This window comes from Acipenser ruthenus, chromosome 32 (genome assembly GCF_902713425.1).
Source record: "Acipenser ruthenus chromosome 32, fAciRut3.2 maternal haplotype, whole genome shotgun sequence".
Classification (NCBI taxonomy): domain Eukaryota; kingdom Metazoa; phylum Chordata; class Actinopteri; order Acipenseriformes; family Acipenseridae; genus Acipenser; species Acipenser ruthenus.
The window spans coordinates 565,001-586,184 of NC_081220.1; the positions used below are offsets into that span (position 1 = coordinate 565,001).

At 41.8% G+C, this 21,184-nt stretch overlaps 1 protein-coding gene across 3 annotated transcripts; it reads right to left on the reverse strand.

Moving 5' to 3' along the window:
- Positions 1-4,123: 4,123 nt before the first annotated feature.
- LOC117395184 (zinc finger protein OZF-like) lies at positions 4,124-18,650 on the reverse strand. Of its 3 annotated transcripts, none has more exons than XM_059006318.1 (4): positions 18,581-18,650; positions 17,477-17,740; positions 15,438-15,939; positions 4,124-6,407 (listed from the first exon to the last, which is right to left on the reverse strand). In XM_059006318.1, the coding sequence occupies exons 3-4, from the start codon at positions 15,697-15,699 to the stop codon at positions 5,041-5,043; spliced, it is 1,629 nt and encodes a 542-aa protein (XP_058862301.1). In that variant the 5' UTR covers positions 15,700-15,939; positions 17,477-17,740; positions 18,581-18,650; the 3' UTR covers positions 4,124-5,040. The 3 variants fall into 3 exon arrangements, with proteins under 3 accessions (XP_058862301.1, XP_058862302.1, XP_058862300.1); XM_059006319.1 differs by lacking the exon at positions 18,581-18,650 and adding an exon at positions 18,320-18,548; XM_059006317.1 differs by lacking the exon at positions 18,581-18,650 and adding an exon at positions 18,292-18,548.
- Between the last annotated feature and the right edge of the window lie 2,534 nt (positions 18,651-21,184).

The window sequence follows — 21,184 nt, forward strand, 5'->3', positions numbered from 1 at the left end:
CTGTGCTAATCAGGTTCCAATGCTACTCTTAATAGCTGGGCTCTATTGTATAGTCCCACTGTCCTGGGAGTGTTAATGCCAGGGCAGTTACTAATCTTGCTCTGTCTGAACACACAGTGCAAGTACTGCTTTAAACACACACTCCACACTTGACTCCATTCCAGCTGTGTTGAGTGGAATAAGGGCTCGGCTGATTGGCTCTCCTCATATGCTCCTATTAAAGCTGTTCTTTGTCTAGTCCTGCTGTCCTGGGAGTGTTCATGCTAAACTGCTAATCTTGCTCTGTCAGAACACACAGCACCAAGCCTGTGTTTACACCACTGCTTGGATACAAGTGGCTGCTGTGCCAAGGAAGACAAATTGCATAGAAAAGACACTTTGCATTGGCAGCACATGCTTCAGTGCTCTGGGAGTGTTTATAGCCCTGTGAGTTTAACAAGTTGTCTGAATTGAACCTGTCTGGTCAGGCTCTGAAATGGATGGAGTCTGACTTGTTGGATAGAAAACAAAGTGTTAAAATAAGCAATAGTGAATCAGCGTTTAGGAACTGTACTATGGGGGTCCCACAGGGATCTATATTAGGGCCTTTATTATTTAGTCTCTACATTAATGATCTACCTTTGGATTGTCTAGAAGATCAACCACAAGAGGAGACTGTAGTGTCTTGACATCGCACTACGTTTGCACAAACAGCTTGCTCAATTAAGGGTGCCATGTTCTGGAATACGCTACCAGACTTTATGAAAAGTATATCAGACTACAAGAGTTTTTTATAGCAGAATTGAAAAACCGGTTGAAACAGGACCAGCTTTGTGACCATGTCTAGTCCCCCTCCATTTGTTGACATTAAATAATAATAATTTAATGTTTGAGAGCTGCCCTTCATGGCAACAGAATCCACAACAACAATGACTTTTATCAGCATCTTCATCTGGGCACTTGTCATCTGCACTCAGGGTAAGAATCATTGAGAAAAACACTTTCATCAATTTGTGGGGCTATTCTTAATATATAAGTGTAAAACAGGGGCAAACTAACGGAAAATAAATGAAACTTCAATAGAAAAGGCTTTCATTTAAATGGGTTTTCATTATTTAATTCACTGATGTACTATATTTTCACAGACTCCCGACTAATTCAGTCTCATTCCAAATGAAAGAAAGCTGGTTTGTTCCAATCTTTCTCAAAACAACATGTCAATACAAGAGCCATGTGTTTCTCAGTGAGCTGGGATCGCCATGGCAATGGAGTGTGATCAGTCACTGTGTGCGCCCTTTCACAAACATCAAACAAAATCAATCAATAAAGAAATCAATACAGGAGTGTGACAGAAATATAATGAGTTCTGGTTGTAAATCTCCCTCTTGACCTGTGAGGGTACAAAGTAGCGAAAGGGAAAGGCTTTGGACAGGTTGTCCTGACAGTTCAATCCCTGGGTCGGGAAGTCAATCAGCCTGGAAAAAGACGAGACTCCAGTGCGAGAATGTATTGACCTGGAAGGTAAAGGAGGTAGCAGTTGCAGGCAATAGAATCAGCTGCAATCGTTTACCAAGGGGTCATGCATAACCGCATAAAAAGGGCTGGAGAATTGTAAATCTTTTCCTTCGTTTTTGGTTTTGAAATAGACCCGGAAGGACCCGTGCACTGTGTATTAAGAGTATCATGAGTGTTTGTTTTGTTTGTCTTGTCTATAATTGATACTTGTGTGTTTATAGACTGCGAACACATTCCGGAGCTGTTGCTAAGAGCCAGCACCTAACCCGGAACAGCACTGCACTATTTGTCACTCTTTAAACTGTATCACCCACCACAAGCACTACAGCACACACCCAGGACTGGTGACCGTGGTTGTATATTGTGGGAGAGATGCTGTGTTTATTGTTTAGGGCTGCAATCCCTGTTACTGTTCTCCGTGTTTTACGCATCGCTTATTATTTGGTCACCAGACCTGGATTATAACTAAAAATAAAACGTATATTTTTCCATACCGGATTACAAATCTCTGTCTGTTTATTCCTGCACTGCATCACCTCTGCACCTGTTCATAATCAGCAACCACTTTGCCACAAGGAGTTTGATACCTTTTCCCCTGGCTTGTTAAATATCATTCTGATTGAAATAATGAAAACGCACTCCTAGCAGCTCGCTCAAGGTACATCTTGAAAAGGCCTTTGAAAGACAGTGAAGTAGATGTCCAATTTATAACAGTAAGAAGCAGTCAAAATGTGATCAATGAAAAGAAAAATGACAGGTCCGTTACTTCTACAGCAGCAGCAGCAGCAGCAGCACATGGGAAGGTATACCACGAGGGTTAGGGCACTACATACCCTTTAATTCTCAATAGCATTGAAATGATGACAGAAACAGAAATATTACTGTCAGTTTAGACAAACAGATCAGTTATATTAGACAGCAGTGATGTACTGAGAGTTTTGACTGGGGGAAAAATAGAAGAAAACAGTCAAAGTGAACCCGACCCTATCAATCGCACTGGTGCTCACTCACGGCTCAGATCTCCTCTATCTGTGACAGCAGCAGCAGCAGCAGGATTTGTATAAAGGAAGCTGCTTTGTATACCGGTGCCTGCCTCACTGCTCCAAACACTTTGAGACACACAGTATTGATGAGTCACTGCTCAGCCCTTTCAGAGTCACTGAAACACACAGTACAATGATGCCATTGCTTCTACTGCTGGGGACACGGGGGCTCTTTGCTCAAGGTGATAATTAAATAGTTATTTATAAATCTGAAAGCTTGACTTGAGTTCATTTTAAATAGAACTTTTCATTGAAGTAAATCTGTCTAGCCGCTTCTATACATTTTGTTTGTATTCTAACACAACACTATTTAATTTGACTCTTGCATTATTATTTTATAATCATTTTTTGTTGTATTTTTTTAGTCCAGTGCAGACGTTGTTCTGACTCCGTCTCCAGCAGCTCAGTCTGTTCTCCAGGACACATGGTCTCTATCCGCTGTACAGCCAGCAGCTTTGTTAGTACCAGCTCCATCCGCTGGTACCTGCAGAAACCTGGAGAAGCTCCTGATTTATTCTACTTCTAACCGTCACTCTGGGACTCCAGCTCCATTCAGTGGCAGTGGATCAGGCTGAAGATGCAGGAGATTATTACTGTCAGCAGGGCAATAGCTACACATTCACACAGTGATACACGTCCGTACAAAAACCTCCCTCAGCTCTGCAGGAACTGCTCTGGCTCATAGACAGTAACCACAGGGGCTGAGGCTGAGAACAGCTGCAGAGCTGCTACAGTCAGACTGCACAGAGCTGGGTTTGATTAGGCTGTGTCAGTGGTATAGCCTGGATTCAAACCAGCGCGCTCCGGGCTATAGGGCACATCCTGCACTCCGGCACAGTGCCTTTGCTGAATGCTCCACTCGGGAGCCCCTGAATTTTATGATTTTTATTAGATTTTTTTATTTTATTAAGTAAGCAATATTAATAAAATAATTTCAGTATGAATGTAAAATGTTGTTTAATGACAGTGATGACATTTGAATGTGTCCAACGTGAAAGGTAATTTAAAGAAAGACCAGGTCAATGATCTAGTCTTAGAGCCCACCATGGGGGACATTAGTGCTGCTATTACTTTACAATGTGAGGAAGTAAACAAGAATCTATTTGCTTTACTTCATTCTTTTCTTGTTTTCATCATTTAAAAACCTGCATACAGAAGAGATGTGCTCATACTCAGAAAAGTAGTCCAAAGAGTTTGATGATAAAAGCAGCATTTTAATGACAAAGAGCAATTAATTTGACCTCCGAGAAACACAGAGCAGATATTAATAGTGACCACAAGAGGGAGCCAGAGCACCACTGCTGTCCATAATGTAACAACACAGTAATAAGACTATTGAAATAGGCCGTAGCAGTGAGCTCCCCAGTCAGCCCAGTTCTCCCATTGTTAACACAAGGCTCCTCACACCCAGTCATCTAAACACTGTGTCTGGAGGAAGGAGCTGCTCAGAGTGATGCATGCTGGGAAACACTGACTCTAATATCTCAACATCTGCAACTTCCACCCCTGACACTTCTAGTATATTTGTTGTCTTACATTTGATTTCTATAAGAACCCAGAATGACGTAGATAGTCAAAGTAAACAGCTTTTATTTCCCTAATCAAATACAGCTCATCGCTTAGCTTGTGCCCTGCTTGTTGTGTTATCTGGTTTTACACTTTGAATTTGCACAGGGTGGGGCTAGCAGCAACACACAGTCTAAAAGCGCATCTACATTTACTCTATTACAGCTGCCTTGTGCCATTCTATGCAAAATAATTAACAATAGCAGTTTGTTTCCTCCTTCAAAGGGTTTACCAGGAGAGCTGCTCTGTGATACAGCTGTAGCTCATAGCAATCGATGGAGCTGAATTCAGCATTCCTGGACTTCCAATAAGAGCATTTACACTGTGTCCTAAATTTGCATTGCGCATTTTACTTTGTAGTTTGGACATATCATTTTTTAATAGCTTTATTTATTAAAAAACAAAACAAAAAAAAAAAAAAAACAGTGTTGAACATGAGCACTCAGATTCTGATCCAATCAGAAATGATCTCTTTCGTATTACAATGTGAGTGTGTGTCTCAGTCACTTCAAGTCATACAAAGAGGATTTCAAGAGGAGCGATAAAGTGGAGCGAAGCGATTTTTAAAAAAAAGGCGCCAAGTTAGAAGCAAGAATTATGTGAATCTTGGGCCCCAGCACCTTTCCAAGTGTGCCTATTTGCTTGACAAGATTGGCCTAATTTCTTCTCCTAACTTGGATTTTTGCATTTGAGATCACCCCTTCAAACAGCTGTTTGTCTAACTTGTTTTTGTCATGGGATAGATTTAATATAGGGAGGTAATCGCTCCATAGTGGTTGGCTTTGTGCTAAGGGCGAGGTCGTTACACTAGTAAATTCCATTTAAGGATTTGTTCTGACTGTCTCCTCGGCTTGGGCAGCCACACTATTCAGCAGCACACTGCTGTGCTGAAATGCCAGGAAGCAAAATGGATAAAAGTTATTTTTATGCAGGAACATTATTTACATTTTCTTTTTTTTTTCTCTCCTGTGTGAATTTGCTGGTGTGTAACAAGCGATCTTGACTTACTAAAACTCTTCCCACAATCAGAGCAGTGGTACGGTTTCTCTCCTGTGTGAACACGCCGGTGTGAAACAAGGTGTCCCGACCGTCTGAAAGTCTTCCCACAGTCAGAGCAACGGTACGGTTTCTCTCCTGTGTGAATACGCTGGTGTGAAATTAAGTGTCCTAACTGACCGAAACTCTTCCCACAGTGAGAGCAGCGATACGGTTTCTCTCCTGTGTGAATGCGCCGGTGTACAGCAAAGGATGCTGAGTGACGGAAACTTTTCCCACAGTTAGAGCAGTGATACGGTTTCTCTCCTGAGTGAATTCGCTGGTGTGAAACAAGGTTTGCTAACGAACTGAAACTCTTCCCACAGTCAGAGCAATGAAACGGTTTTTCTCCTGTGTGAACCAGCTGATGTTTTCCAAGTTGTCCTGACTGACTGAAACTTTTACCACAGTCGGAGCAGTGATATGGCTTTACTCCTGTGTGAATTCTCTGGTGTTTTTTAAGGTCTGCTGAATCTCTGAAACTCTTCCCACAGTCAGAGCAGTAATATGGTTTCTCTCCTGTGTGAATTCGCTGGTGTGTTACAAGTTGTCCTGATCGACTGAAACTCTTCCCACAGTCAGTGCAGTGATACGGTCTCTCTCCAGTGTGTATTCGCTGATGTATTAATAGGTGTTCTGACCGACTGAAACTCTTCCCACAGTCAGAACAGTGATATGGTTTCTCTCCTTTGTGAGTTCGCTTATGCAATTCAAAATTTCCTGACAGACTGAAACTCTTCCCACAGTGAGAACAGCGATAAGGTTTCTCTCCTGTGTGAATTCGCTGGTGTATCACAAGGTCTCCTGAGTTCCTGAAACTCTTTCCACAGTCAGAGCAGCAATGCGGTCTCTCTCCTGTGTGAATTCGCTGGTGTGCTGTACGGTGTCCTGATGAGTTGAACCTCTTTCCACAGTCAGAGCAGCGATAGGGTTTCTCCCCTGTGTGAATTCGCTGGTGTATCACAAGGTCTCCTGAGCTCCTGAAACTCTTTCCACAGTCAGAGCAGCAATGCGGTTTCTCTCCTGTGTGAATTCGCTGGTGTGCTGTACGGTGTCCTGATGACTTGAACCTCTTTCCACAGTCAGAGCAGCGATAGGGTTTCTCTCCTGTGTGAATTCGCTGGTGTATCACAAGGTCTCCTGAGAGACTAAAACTCTTTCCACAGTCAGAGCAGCGATACGGTTTCTCTCCTCTGGTATTTAATTTCTCTCCTCTCAGTATTTTTAAATTCCTTAACTGGGTCCTTGCTTGAACTGCTGGACTGGAACCTGGAAAAAACAAACAGGAGAGAAAAATCAGAGACTGTTTTAAGTAAGAAATGCAGCAAATGTTCCTTCCTCATTATGTCGTTTCATGACCTTTTCTGGGTTAGGTAGTGTAGGTAACTGTAGTGTAGTCCGCACCAGGGAGGCTGCAAAACTGATTTGATTTCATCCATCTGAACGCATGAAGGAACCTTCTAACTTCTCTTTAACTGAACTTTAGAGGACAACTAAGGATGAGTGAGTATACGTTTAATTTATTCATCACAGGAATAGTAACCTACTATACTGTTTTTTCTGGTGTTGTTGATTATTGTTTATTATTTGTCAAAAAGGGTCGCAATAGGTACCTATCTGTTATTAATACTAGCCCGATCAGCTAGATTAGGATAGGGAGATTGTAGGGGGTAACAGAGCTATAAATTTCTAAGAGGAATCTGTGCACTTTGATTCTGGGGCCCTGTGCCGATCTCGGAAGGTTTGATCAGGAGAGTCAGCCTAGAACTTTTAGTCTTTTTCGAAAAACAGATTTAAGGGGCGGTGTAAAGTAGACAGAGATTGGGTGTTTGAAATACTATACCAGAGTTGCCAGGTCCGCGGTTTTCCTTTAAAAAGACAGCCGCGGGAAATATTTAGGAGTTGCTGGTTGCTACTTTTTGGGCTACTTTCAAGAGGTCTCGTGGTTTTTTGGGCTAGTTTACTTTATACATATAAAAAAGAATAACTATTAAAAATGAATAAACTTTTGCAGCCTACCCACCGCAGTGCACACAAACTACGTAAAACTGTGTTTCCCAATAAAATAACATATTGCGCATGACCACAACCACCACTGCGCATGACCATGCGAGTGAACAGGCGTGAGAGACGAACGATTGTGTTAATTGACAGTGAAAAGCAGCCATTTTAAGAAACAGGGTAGAAACATCGAAACCGCTAAAAAGCAGGAAAAATAAAGAAGTAATCTAAATACTGAAAAAATACTGCAAAGACTGAGAAAGAAAAAGGGTTACAAGAATGGATTAGCCGTGTACCTGGCGATGACTCAAAAGCAGCGTGTAGGTACTGTAAATGTGAAGTGTGAGCACATCACAGTGATCTGTTAGCTCACAGTAAGACAGAGAAACATATTAGAAACGCAGCTCCCTATTCAAATACAAGAAGCTTATTTGACACGGGATTTAAGAAACAAGTTGACAATTCCGTTAAAATATGTGAGTTGAAGCTGGCAGCCCATATTGCTTGCCTTTCCAGCATCCTCACCGTAGATCATGTGGGATGCATAGTCAGGGAAGTTGCACAGAAGGATATTAGTCTTCATAGAACAAAATGCTCAGCACTTATAAAATGTGTCATCGGACCCATTGTTCATTAGGAGATGCTTGAAGACATCGCCAAAGAGCCACACTCTCCAATTGTGGACGAAAGCACAGACATCAGTGCAAACAAGCAACTCTGTGTGGTGTTCAGGTACTTCAGCAGAAAACTTGATCGTATCATGACATCGTTTGCCGGGATTGTTAGCTTGCCAGCCGGTGATTCTCACAGCATTGCAACAGCCTTGTTCAAATTCTTAAAGGAAAACAAATTGGAAGTGGAAAGATGCATTGGTCTGGCAACAGACGGTTGCATTACAATGTGTGGGAAAAATAATTCGGTACTAACAAAGTTAAGGGAGGTGAATCCAAAAATTGTGTACAACAAGTGTGTTTGTCATTCACTGCAGCTCTGTGCATCAAAAGCAATGGACGTACTTCCTCGAAACATCGAGTACATGGTATCACAGACGTACTCGTGGTTTTCCCACAGCACTCAGCGTCAAAAGAAGTACCGCGATCTCTATGCCACCATTAATGTTGGAGAAGCCCCGCTGAAGATTTTGCAGCTTTCTGACACAAGATGGCTTGCAATTAGCCAGTGTGTTGATCGAGTGCTTTCTCAATACGAAGAGCTAAAGTTGCACTTTCAGCTTACAAAAGGGCAGGGAAAGGAATTACAATGCTGAACTGCTGTACCAGATGCATTCAGACCGCGTAAACAGATTGTATCTGGTTTTTCTTCAGCCCCTTGTCACCGAGGTTAACAGAATAAACAAGCTGTTTCAGCCTGACAGTGCCAATCCAGCGAAACCTCTTGCTGATTTAATGACATTTTACCGCAGTTTAATCCAACGAATCATGAAACCTCACGATTTTCCAACATGGTCATCTGTAATGGATTTTGACATAACGTCCGACAGAAACAGCTTGCCACTTTCAGCAGTGGACTTCGGGATCAAGTTCCAGTTAGAACTGTCAGAATCAAAGATCGAACCTCAGAAAGCACAGGATATCAAACGCAGATGCAGAGATTACATGTTCGAGTTTCTGAAAGAGATCAAACAAAGATTGCCTCCCAATATCCAGCAACTTGAGTCACTTACCGTTCTCAGCCCAACTGTTGTACCCAGTTTCAAAAAGCCACAGCTGGCAAATTTATCATTTTTGCCACTTTACAATGGAGATCTTGGCAAACTCGAACAGCAATGGCGAGCTTTGAACAATGTACACTGGGAGCACACTGAAGACAGCCAAATTAAAGAGTTCTGGGTTGAAGTGGCTAAACACACCGATGCAGCTGGTGATAAAGATTTCACTGAACTTGGTCTTTTTGCCTTATCTCTTTTAGGCCTACCATTTAGCAATGCATCAGTGGAACGTGCTTTTTCACAAATGGCCCTAATCAAAACCAAACTAAGGACCCGCATGCAAGAGAAATTGTTGGAAAACATTCTTAGGGTCAGAGCATATATGCAGCGTAATAAGTGTTGCTGCAACCAATTTCAGCCATCCAAAGCAATGCTGTCACTGTTTACAGGTGACATCTACGAAGCAAACAATGCAGAAGATGGTGCCGACTCAGAGGAGCTTTTTAGAAACTAAAATATTATATATAAATACACGAGGAGTTTGAAGGTAAGAAGTTAAAAATGTTTTTTATGTGTTATTTCAATGCATGGGGCATACTTTCAATTAACTTAACTTTTTTGTGTTTAAAAAAAGGCAAGCTGTTGGCTCTTTTTTGCAATTTGTTAGGTGCATTTAATTGATGTGGCTGTTTAATTGATGTAATTGATGTGATCATCTAATTAGATTGGTGGCATAACTTTAAAAGATTGAACTGTTTTCTTCTTTGGGAAACAGTAGCAGCATTAAAGGATAGGGCTACATGTTAATAATAATAAGCTTGGTTTCAGTAAAAAAAAAAAAAACAAATTGGGCCAGTTTTGAAGTGACTTTGGGCTATAAACACTGTAGAAATCTGGCAACCCTGTACTATACAGAGTATAATGGTCCTGATCCCATTCTGGTTGCGAAGACCAGGGAGTCAAGTTGTTTATTGCTGATTTCCTGAGAGGGACTGTACATACAGTTAAGCTTGCCTATGTTGGGGGGCTCCCGAGTGGCGCATCTAGTAGAGTGCGCTCCACGTGAGTGCAGGATGCGCTCTATAGCCTGCAAGTCGCGAGTTCGAATCCAGGCTATTCCTTTGCCGATCGAGGACGGGAGCTTCCAAGGGGCGGCGCAGAGTGAAGAGATGGGGAAGACGAAGGGGCTTCCAGGTTGCGTCCGCCACTGAACAGAAAGGAGACGAGAAGGAGGGGCTTCTGTTCCATTAGCCAGTAAAATGAGAAGAGGCGGAAAAGGCGGCGGGGCTTCTAGTCCGGCAGCCAGTAAGAAGGCAGCTGCCATCCTGTTGGTCAGGAAAGAAGGAGCTCTCAGCCTAGCAGTCTAAAGGGGAGGAGCTACCGCCAGCCCAGTTACCAGAGAAGGAGGCGGAGCTCTCAGCCCAGCATTCTCAGGGGGAGGAGCTTCCGCCAGCCCAGTTACCAGAGAAGGAGGCGGAGCTCTCAGCCCCATTCTCAGGGGGAGGAGCTTCCGCCAGCCCAGTTACCAGAAAAGGAGGCGGAGCTCTCAGCCCAGCATTCTCAGGGGGAGGAGCTTCCGCCAGCCCAGTTACCAGAGAAGGAGGCGGAGCTCTCAGCCCAGCATTCTCAGGGGGAGGAGCTACCACCAGCCCAGGAAGGGGGAATGGCAGTCGTGTCAACCAGAGGGGGTGGAGCTATGGTTCCCACGGGGAGAGAAAATGAGCCTGTCGGAGCTTCTGTAGCCGACAGCACCCCTGCCTAAGTGGCCGTTTGCCCCAGCAGCAGCAGAGGAGTGGCTGTTGCCACTACTAGCAGCAGTGTGGCCACTGCTACCACCACCGCCAGAGGGGGCATTGCCACCGCCAGGAGTGTGGAGGTTGCCACAACCACCAGAGGGGGCGTTGCTGACCCTATGCCCTGCACCGCATGGGTTAGTGCTGCTACATGGGGACATGGGGCTTAAGGGAAAATGTGGGGGTTAAACGGGCGCCCCCTAACAGAAGCCCAGGGGGCAACAATAGGATAAAGTTAGAGACAGCGGGCAGCAGATGGCAGGGCGTCCAGGTTAGAAAAGGCAGCCATGTCCGTCTGGTATTTGACAGGTGTCAGGGTCGGGGTTGGCTGGACTAACTTTCCCACCCTCCCGCCCAGAGGTTAAACGTTATTAGGAGGGAAGGAAGGTAGCCTTTTCTGTCGGAACGGCTTTTGTGAAAGTGGGAGGAATATGATCAGGCTGTTGTCAAATGATTGGGCTTTTAAAAGAGAACCGAGTGTCAGTCAGTGCCAAAGTCATAGTCTTCAAAGTCAAGTGTCAAAATGCTTGAGTGACGTTATGGGAAACATATAAAAGTTCAAAGTGTATGTGAATTGCTTTTGAAAAAAAGATTTAAAAAAAATTACCAGAAAACTCTGGTAACAACAAGGTCGCTGTAAGAGATAGCCGTCTCTTTTAAAGAAGAACATAACATTAAGTTTCATATTGCACACACTATAGCTTCTAGAGGGAGAGTGAATTAGAGGACTGGGAATGTTAATCAAATCTCTTAACTGTTTCATCGATTTTTACCTACATAATTGGGTACAATATGGTTTCGACAAACAAACCTACAATAAATTGAACTGTGTTTGGGATCTCAAGCTGTGTTGTACGGACTGTGTGAGAATGGAGAGAAAGAGATGTCCAGCTGCATTCTGGGACAACAGGCTCTCACCACACAGACACACACACACACACACACACACACACACACACTCATTTCAATGCCCACTTTTTAAATAATATACATTGAATACTTAGAAGTGATTAGGAAGAAAATAACATGAATTTGGTGATTGATTTTGCATAGAATTAATTAACACATAAAGCATTTTGTTGTAAGAATCATTTAAATTGTTTATTTCTTACTTTTGATAAACACTGAAAGACCTTGGCTGTTAACTCAATCTGGTAGTTATGGACATGTTCATTAAATTATGTTGAAGTTTTACCCCAATTAGCCAAATTTGATAAATTACTGTGGATGGTCTTTAGGAGAAGGTCCATTACGATGTTTATCTACCAGTACCATTGAGAAAGATCCATGAGAATAAATGCAATTCATATTACAAAAATTAAAAGTAATCTGAACATTTTAAAAGTAAGACACATTGACACTGTAATAAGAAAACAAGTTTTGCTTTAACCATTAACTAATTAATGGCTTGTAGACTGAGATTATGGAAAAGCTAATGATTAAAAACTTTTTACAAAAGGGGCCTTGGGCAGCAAATTGGACGGGACCACGTGAAATTATAGACACATGTGGCGAGGGGAATATGATGGTTTGTAAAAACAAGGGAACAGCCGACATATAAACGGTTTCATGTGGATTAGTGCAAATTGTTTAAAGGCTGATATTGTCTAGAATACATTCTAAATTAAAGTCTTAGACCTATATTTCAATGGGGAGGTTGGGGCAAAAGGCATGCAATATACATTTAGGGTTTTCAAATATTAACAAAGAAAAAATCCTTCACTTGATTTTTCATTTCAGAAGCTGCTGTTCTGTGTGCATTGGTGAGCCTGCTAGCAGTCACTGAAATGCACCCTTGGCCGGATCCTTCAATGAGAGATCAACAAGCCGATTACTGCTTTGCTATGAACTAAGATCTAGTGGAAGCAGTGATTAACAAATGAGGAGAACTCCACAGTGATGTTAATAGAGGGGGAAGCGAGAACCCGCAATTGATACAGGCAGTACCTCCAGAACAAAATACTGATGAACAAAAACACATAACACCTGCTGGGGGGGGGAATCGGACATTCCCTTTAAGGAGTTGCGAATTCATCCCTTCAATGCAAAACACACTGGAACTTACTGGTTGCAATATACTAGAGAATAAACTTGGACCACTCTCAATGTGTTTCAGCTTTCATTTCTGAAACAAAAACCCATTATCATTGCCACGACCAAAACCACTGATAGCACACAGTCCACAGACTACTCCAGGATCCGCAAATAGACATGTTTACTCGTTTCAAAAAGACTACTGTTGAAAATGTTAAAATAATCAATGCTGACTGTGCTTATTAAATGTTGATAGTTGGAAAAATATGCTAGAAATGTATTGCTTAAACGGCATTAGGGCTAACTCGAAAGTTATCCAGGGTGCCGTTTCCCAAAAGTAACTCGACCATCGTAACAGCAACGTGTCAAATCTGATGTGTTTCCCAAACACGGTCGTTAGTCAAGGAGCTCATGAATAGCATTGTGGGTTCACGAGTGGTCTGGGGTAATTGCGAGGAGACTTTGTGAACACACAAGGGCTGCGGAGCACCACTTGAAGTGTGTGTGTTGAGGACATCAAACATATACATTCTGGTTTAAGTTTAATAATTCTTGCTTTGAACAGTATATCGTGTCGCTTTGTGTTGAATTTATTGCATTATAACAAATAAAAAGAGTAATTTTATTAAGAATAAAAAAGACCAGTATTTAATTGTATCGTTTTGAAGCCAGGTTACCTTCAATTGCAATGTGTAAAATAAAGACGCAGTATATGAGGGCAGAAGTACAAAGTTTAGTAATACAAAGTGTACATAAGATCATGATTTAAATGGAAATTGAAATAATATCTGGAAGATGCTGTTATCACAATACATAATGGTTACTCTCCGTGACCCTATAAAGGATTAAGCGGTTATGGAAATGGTTACTTGGATATACTGAACGGAGACATCACCACCAGGGGCCATAAGAAAAAAAACAAACTATTATTATCATTGCGCTGTAAGCCTAACCTACCTGCATTCTATATCTGGGATGGATTGAACTTATTATTACCAGTATTAGGCCTATTATTATTTCATTACTTATCTTTATTAATAGACAACATTGATCTATATTTATAAACAAAAGTGCTAGTAGTTTATATCTTTACTTATTTGTATAACTAGAGCTTGTTTTTACTGTACCGTCAGTTCAGGAGAGTCCAGTTAAGAAGAGAAAGGTTGAGTTTGGCACGGTTGTTTTGTATCCCTTTTCACTGTAATTAACCCTCCATGCTTGATTCAAGTGGCCTGTTTGCACTTATATAACCCATGCCTGGTTGGCTAATCTTTTTAAACCCTTACAATATTACAGTATATTAACAATACAAATTTGTATCTCTGCTTGTTCATTTTCCAAAGTTTCCTCGTCTATATAATCGCCAGGTCTCAAATAATCGGCGGTCTCCAATAGGCGCTGGTCTGCTCGTGAGTTTTGTAAATAAATGCCCGGCCGTTTAATAGAAGTTTCACGGTATGTGTTAATGTCCATTTAACTGCTGTTAAATACTTTTGTACATGTCCGGCTACAGAGATTAGCACCGTCTCTCAGAGCCGGCCTTAGGGCAAGGCAAGCAAGGGGACCGCCTAGGAGGGCCCCACCCCCAAATTGTGTATATGACGTCTTGAAATGAATCCCGATTCAGACTCTTCACAATAATCACCTCCAAAATATATTGATTTCTGCTGACCAATTCACTGTATGCACAGACTGACAAAGTGGATGTATTTCCTCATGTGTGTACTTGTTCTGCCATAATGGCCCTTTTATTGAAGGATGGGTCCTGATCATGGCATGCTTTTTTTAATTAGTAAAAAAAAAATACATATATATTTTTTAAAAACTCAATCAAAAAATTAAACCTACAAAAAGGACCCTTCACTACAGCATTCACACAGTGATATTACAGGCTCAGCTGCAATTTGGCAGCATACCTCCATTTACATAGAAGGCAGATCATGCAGTGTTAAAACATGCTGCCGGTGTGTCACACTTCAAAAGAATACACTGTATGTTGCACACATTAAATAGGGATTCGTTTTTTAAAAACAAAAACATTCTATTCTTTAAATCTGCAAGAGCACAACACATAAAGACTACCGGTAACTCACATTTCAGTATGTTACTCAGACAAGTTATACTGACAGTTTGTTTCAAACTTTTTGTGCCATGTAATGATACACATAAAACAGTAGGCTACAGTAATTGAATTAAAGAATAAACCATTTTAGCCAGAACTCTCTAACTTATTCTAATAAATTAAACTTTGTTTTATAATATAAAGCAGAAATGCTGTTAACATATGGTATTTTTAACAGTATTTGTGTTTTTATCATTTATATTCTGAGGTGAAATTAAATATTTAAGCTATTTACGCTGGTCAGACAGTTGGTTTCGAACTTCAGCCCCCTGTCATCAGCTGCAGATGTGGGCAGGACCAGATTTCAGAACACGAAAAAATAAGGGGAGTTTTAGGACTGTACCAGTAACATCTATTACATACATTATAGGGTGTTACATACTGTCCTATATAAAATGTGGTGTCTGTTCACACTGAGAAAAATCTGCTTCACACCGGCACTGTGCCACCACTGAACCACCTTGAGAGTGTCGCTGCATTTACCAGCATTTCCCATTGACACTGAAAGTGATTCCGCATCAGTGCCACCACAGACACAGTGATTTGCTTCAGTGTAGACAAGTATGCGAAATGAACCTGGATGCTAATGTGGAGCCCTGCTATCTGTTCTCAGCCTCTCAGTCACACTGTGGCCATCACTCAGTGTAGAATGACAATGTCACAGTTAGTCAGTCACTCACCTGCTGGACTGCACTCTGAATGTGAGCTCTCGTCGTCCTGTCCACCTCCTTGCGTGCTGTTGGGAGAGCCTTCCTCTCCAGAGCCTTGCTTTCTCACATAGATTCTCTCCAGCACCACGCTACACTCCCGCAGGTGTACCGGACCCAGCAAAGTGGGGGCTGCTTTCAAGTCTTCGGATTCTTCCTTCCCTGGTTTCAAGAGTACCTCCTCTTTCAGGGGCTCCAGTTTAATACGCACCATTTCCAGCACCTCTTCTTTCATAGGAACTGGTTCTTCTGTCTGGGAGATCTCCAGTTCGTTGCGCTCAGCTTTAATTCCAGACACCACTGGCTTGATGCTGTCTCAGGGCGTCTCACAGAGCTCCTGTTTAATGGGGAGGGAAGCCAGTCCAGTGAACTCCAGTCTAATGGGGATCAGTTCAAGTTTAGGGAGCTCCTCTTTAATCGGGACAGATTCCATCTTCACATTGTCCAAGGCATCAAACGTGGTTCTGCTTGGTAACTGTCAGAAAAAAAAAAGAAAAAAAGATTAAGGGCTGGTTTCATATCACAGACCCTGATTAGCACTAATGCTGAGGCATGTCTACACTGAAGCAAATCACCGTGTCTGTGGCGGCACTGATGCGGAATCACTTTCAGTGTCAATGGGAAATGCTGGTAAAATGCAGACACTTTATTCTGTCACTGACCCGTCTCTCGAGGTGGTTCAGTGGCGGCACAGTACCGGTTCTGAAGCAGATGTTTCTCAGTGTAAACTGCAATGCCACAACAGACACTGCATTTTACACAGAACAGTACGTAACACCCTATTATATCTGTAATGGACGTTAATGGTACAGTCCTAAAAAAAACATTTTTTTGTGTTTTGAAATAGGGTTCAACCCATCTGCAGCAGAGAGCCGAAGTTCAAAACAAACAAACTGCAGTGTACAAAAATGAGGGTCGATAGAATAAAAGAAGTCATTTTTAAATTACTAAATGATGCTTTAATCATGTCAGACTTTGTGTAGATCAACTTATTTAAAAAATGGACTGATATGATCGATTGCTCAAAGTAGGTGTTAATCCCCAGGGATCCTAGAAATCTGTTTATAACAGAATACTGTGGAAAAATGCGGAATATGCATTTTGGCAGAGAATTTGTATTTTTTACATTTTGTGAAGAATGCAAAGAACATCTATGAACCCCACCAACTGAATGAGTTGTAAATGTTTTAATGTAAGCACCAGTGACACTTCTGCAATGTGCACATCATCACCCTGTTGTGTTTGATCAACCGCTACACCTACACTCTACAAGAAGCCTGAGAAAGTACTGGATGCACTTCATTCATCCCGTGGGGATAAAATAAAATAAGGGTTTTGGAGGTTGCCTGTGCTTTGAAGTTTCAGTTAGGATTGTTAGGATTATGGTGAATTATAAAAAAAAAAAAAAAAATCATGTGATGAACGAATAGCAACTGCCCACCAGCGTCGAGTATGTGAGACCTCAGCCCCCCTCGGGCAAAGTCAGCATTTTAAAAGGGGGCTCAACCACCCCTGTGTTTTGAGACATGTCAGGGCATCCCTGCTGATCACAAATTAAAAGAAAAATGGTTTCACATTACTAGCGTGAAATACATTGAAAGCACTTAGAACAAAATACCTATACAGTTTGTATACACAGCAATGCAGTCCAATACGTTTGCCTAGAGATTTATTGGTAGAGAACTTCTGACAGATATATCTTATAGTCAGTCTGACATACATAACCAACCCATAAATAATTCTTTTAAAAAAAAAAATCTTATAACTGCTGTGACTACATTTTCACCATTCTGGTGTTGTGGTCCCGTTCATGGGTTCTTTGTTAAAGATCACTTAACTCTGTTATTTTACGGTCAAAACTACAGATATATATCTATAGATAGATCTAGAGCTACAATCAGCAGAGTTCAAGTGAGATTTCGGTCCATCATCTTGGGTGATGATAAGAACACGAGAGAGTACACATAGTTCTACAAATGTCTCTGGAGGGGTTCCAGTTTAGTAATACACACCATTTCCAGCACCTCTTCATTCACAGGAAGGGGTTCTTCTGTCTGGGAGATCTCCAATTCATTGCGCTCAGCTTTAATCCCAGACACCTCCGACTTGATGCTGTCAGATGGCATCTCACAGAGCTCCTGTTTAATGGGGAGGGAAGACAGTCCAGAGAACTCCAGTCTAATGGGGACCAGTTCAAGTTTAGGGAGCTCCTCTTTAATCGGGACTGATTCCATCTTTAAACTGTCCACAGGATCAAATGGGGTTCTGCTCGGTAGCTGCCAAAAATAAAAAAAAAGAAAGATTATAAGTCCTGTCAAAGAGGTTTAAGTGGGGGCTCCTGACAGGCACACCCAGTCAAAGCGCTCGCCCGAGTGCAGTGGATTTGTATTTCACTTTCAGACTCCAGAATTTAAGGTGGACTTAAAAATACCAGAATTATTCTGATCTGACTCTTAAGGTGGATTTCACTTTTAAATCGCCACAAAACATGAAGATGTTTAATTTAAATTACTGATTGCGCATGCGTCTATTCAAAAACACTCCTGCAAATTCGGCGAGTTTTCGGTTTAACCCTGAAGCAGAAATTGTGTTAACCATTGACACACACACACACACACACACACACACACACACACACACACATATATATATATATATATTAAAGATGGATTACATTGTCAACGTGTAGTTTATACTAACGTGATAACGTTTCAGAAAATGCGCAAACATTTGACTACATGATGTATTCACACACAAACAGGAAACAGGCTGCTCTCGTACAAGCAGTGTTATAGATTGTGGGGTTTGCACAAACGATTAGACTCACACTGTGTATTACTTCTAAATGAACACACTTTATTGAAAATCACACATCCGGTACCACGAACTCAGCTCTTCCAAGAATCCCGCTCTCCAACATCTTCCTACCAGACCCCATCTCCCTGTAACAAAGGTTCCCACCGAGTAAGCGCTACAATTCATTGAATCACCAGACTGTTACATTTGCTTAGTTGCAGGTTAGTAATATTACGAAAGCACACAATTACTTTAATTGCTTGTTCTTATATCACTGACCAATATAAATCCAGGATTTTATGAAATAGTTAACAACTCACCCGCTACTAATCTTCAAAACTCAAACCCGCCGCAATACTTGCGCTTTAAAATGATGCGTCCGGATCAGTTGAGTTTTTGGAAACCAAGCTTGTTCTGGGGGCAGAACTAATGCTTTGCTTCTGATTGGTTACTTGCGAGTCTAAAATGTGTAATGGAACATTTGATTGGCCAGATTATATGACAAAAAACTGGTGGGGAAAGACCGGGAAGAATTCAGGTGTGTCTGACTTGCGGTTAAAACTACCCACTGAAATGCATAGAATTATATAAAATATTGTATAGAAGAACAGAGGCTGTATCGAACTACCGATATTTAATATTTTATTTAATTTTGCAAGATTCGTACATAAACAATATTTTAATACTAGTGTTTCCAAAGATGGTTTAGTCAAGTTTTTCATGGCAATGCAGTGTTGGTGATACAGAATGAGACTTGAGTTTAAAATATGACTGCCTTGAGCAAGTGCAGGTCTGTGTCCCTCCTGGCCGAATCATCTGTCGAGTATAAACAAATGACCACTAAACCTACTGCTGCCCCTCGTCAGCGGAGTCCAATGACATATCTAGCCCTTTATCATTAATTACACAATACAACTGAGATGGGCTGTTTTAATAACGGTGTGTGGATTTGTGGGGGGTCGTCAGAAGGCAGGGTCAGGACACAAGGAATGATTTAGATTTATTTGAATTTGAGCTCATTTCTGTTACTTTACGTGTTTATTTTCCCTTCAGTATAAAGTTTGCTTTTCAGGTTGTGTGTGTGTGTGTGTGTGTGTGTGTGTGTGTGTGTGTGTGCGTGCGTGCGTGTATGTGTGGTCGGGCTTGGTTAGTACTTGGATGGGAGACCGCCTGGGAATACCAGGTACTGTAAGCTTTTCTACCTACAGCTTGAAAGGGGGCGCTATTTCCCCAGATATTTCGAATAATATTCTCACACTTGCTCCAACTAGAAAAAAAATGTACATTTTATTTTAACATTTAACATGAAACTTTTAACATAAGTAAATAATATGAACTCAATCCATCCTGCCCTTTTCCCATGTGTGTGTGTGTGTTCGAGTTAGTTAAAACATAAAAAAATTACATTATTTTTCAGTTTAATAAATAGACATTATTGTGGAATTACGTGATTTCAAAGACATTGAGATTCAATGCATCAGTATATCAGCCTATATATGTACAGTAAAATGGTACATGCATATTTAAATATGCTTTTCTATTTTCTAGCTGCCATGAAAACTTACTGGTGTTCCTTAAAAAGAAAAAGCAACAAATCCAACATTTGGAACAGACGGCATCTTGAGGAGAGAAGAAGAAAGTCAAAAAGAAATGTAAGTGGTTTTACTATACGGTTGCAATTAAGGACAAATATTTTAACACATTGAAATGGTCTTTGTTTTTGTTAACTTTTTCTTAGCTCAAATTTTGAAAGATAAAAGTCAAACCATGAGGTAAAATATTACGAATTAACAAATTGTCTTAAGAATTGTATAATTGTTGATGTAGACCTGACTTGGAACCTTAAAAGTTTTGCTGAATGTATCGGACACTACTTCAAATATTCCACATTGTATTGGACAGGATTAAGCAATAGAAAAATGTCAGATGCATGGAGAGGTGTCATTCAATAGTTGAAATGCTTTGTAAAAGAAAATGTCAAAATGAAATTTGTTTATTGCTAATTTTTCCAGAAACTACAACGTCGTCTCTAAGTCCTGTCAACAGCTGAGAACAGTAGTTAGGCCTAGGCGATGGGCATCACCAACATTTAGAGAGGTGAAGAAACACCTTGACTTACAATCCAGGCCGAGAAGCCCACAGGCAAAACCCCCCAAAAATGGGGTCATACTTAATTAGAGAGCATCCTGAATTTGAATCAGCCTGGATTACTCGGGAGAACTGAGCAGTATTCACTCAAATATGTCATGATAACAAAAAACTCCAAGTCCCATAAGCAAGTTGATAAAAAAACTGCTGGCCCAAACGTATGACCTGGGGATATGGGCGCGTCAAGCAGCGCGGCCTTATCCGCATCAGGGACCCTGGCTTGAGACAGCCATAACTGTCTACAAGCCACCACTAAGCTAGCCAGGCTCCGGCCAAGGGCTTGCCCTTGGAGACCGGAGACTTGCAGCAGTGTGCTGGACAGGAGGCGCAGCTCCGGGGCCACAGGCCCGGGGAGTGGGGCTTCACGCAATACACCATCTAAATATGTGGTCAGCACACTAGCTGTATTAGCCAAGCGAGTTGCCTGCGCTTCTGCTGCGTAGGCTCGCTTCAAATGTGTCTCCGTCACCCTGCATTGGGGGTTCGGGCACACCAGGTCTTTAATTAGACCACCCACCAGCGGGGCCTTAACCAGGGCTGCAATGGTGGAGTCTACCAGGAGGCGAGCGATGCGGCCTGCTTCAGCACACTGAGTCCCCAGGCTGGGTGGTCCCAGGAGGAGCGTACGTCCTCCAAAAAATCTGGGAAGGCCGGGAAACTATGGGGGCAGGGAGCCAGCACCTGCTTCCGGAAAACGGACCAGCGTGGTTCTGATGCTGGCGTCCAGGGGAGCTGCAGGAAAGCTGCAGCACCTCCCACGAGTGGCGAAATGGAGC

Excerpts from the sequence above, each read along its gene's own strand:
- LOC117395184 (XM_059006318.1), bottom strand. The coding sequence starts at position 15,699 with ATGAAAGAAGAGGTGCTGGAAATGGTGCGTATTAAACTGGAGCCCCTG. Across the intron at positions 6,408-15,437 it reads TTCAGAGTGCAGTCCAGCAG|GTTCCAGTCCAGCAGTTCAA; the intron begins GTGAGTGACTGA and ends TGTTTTTTCCAG.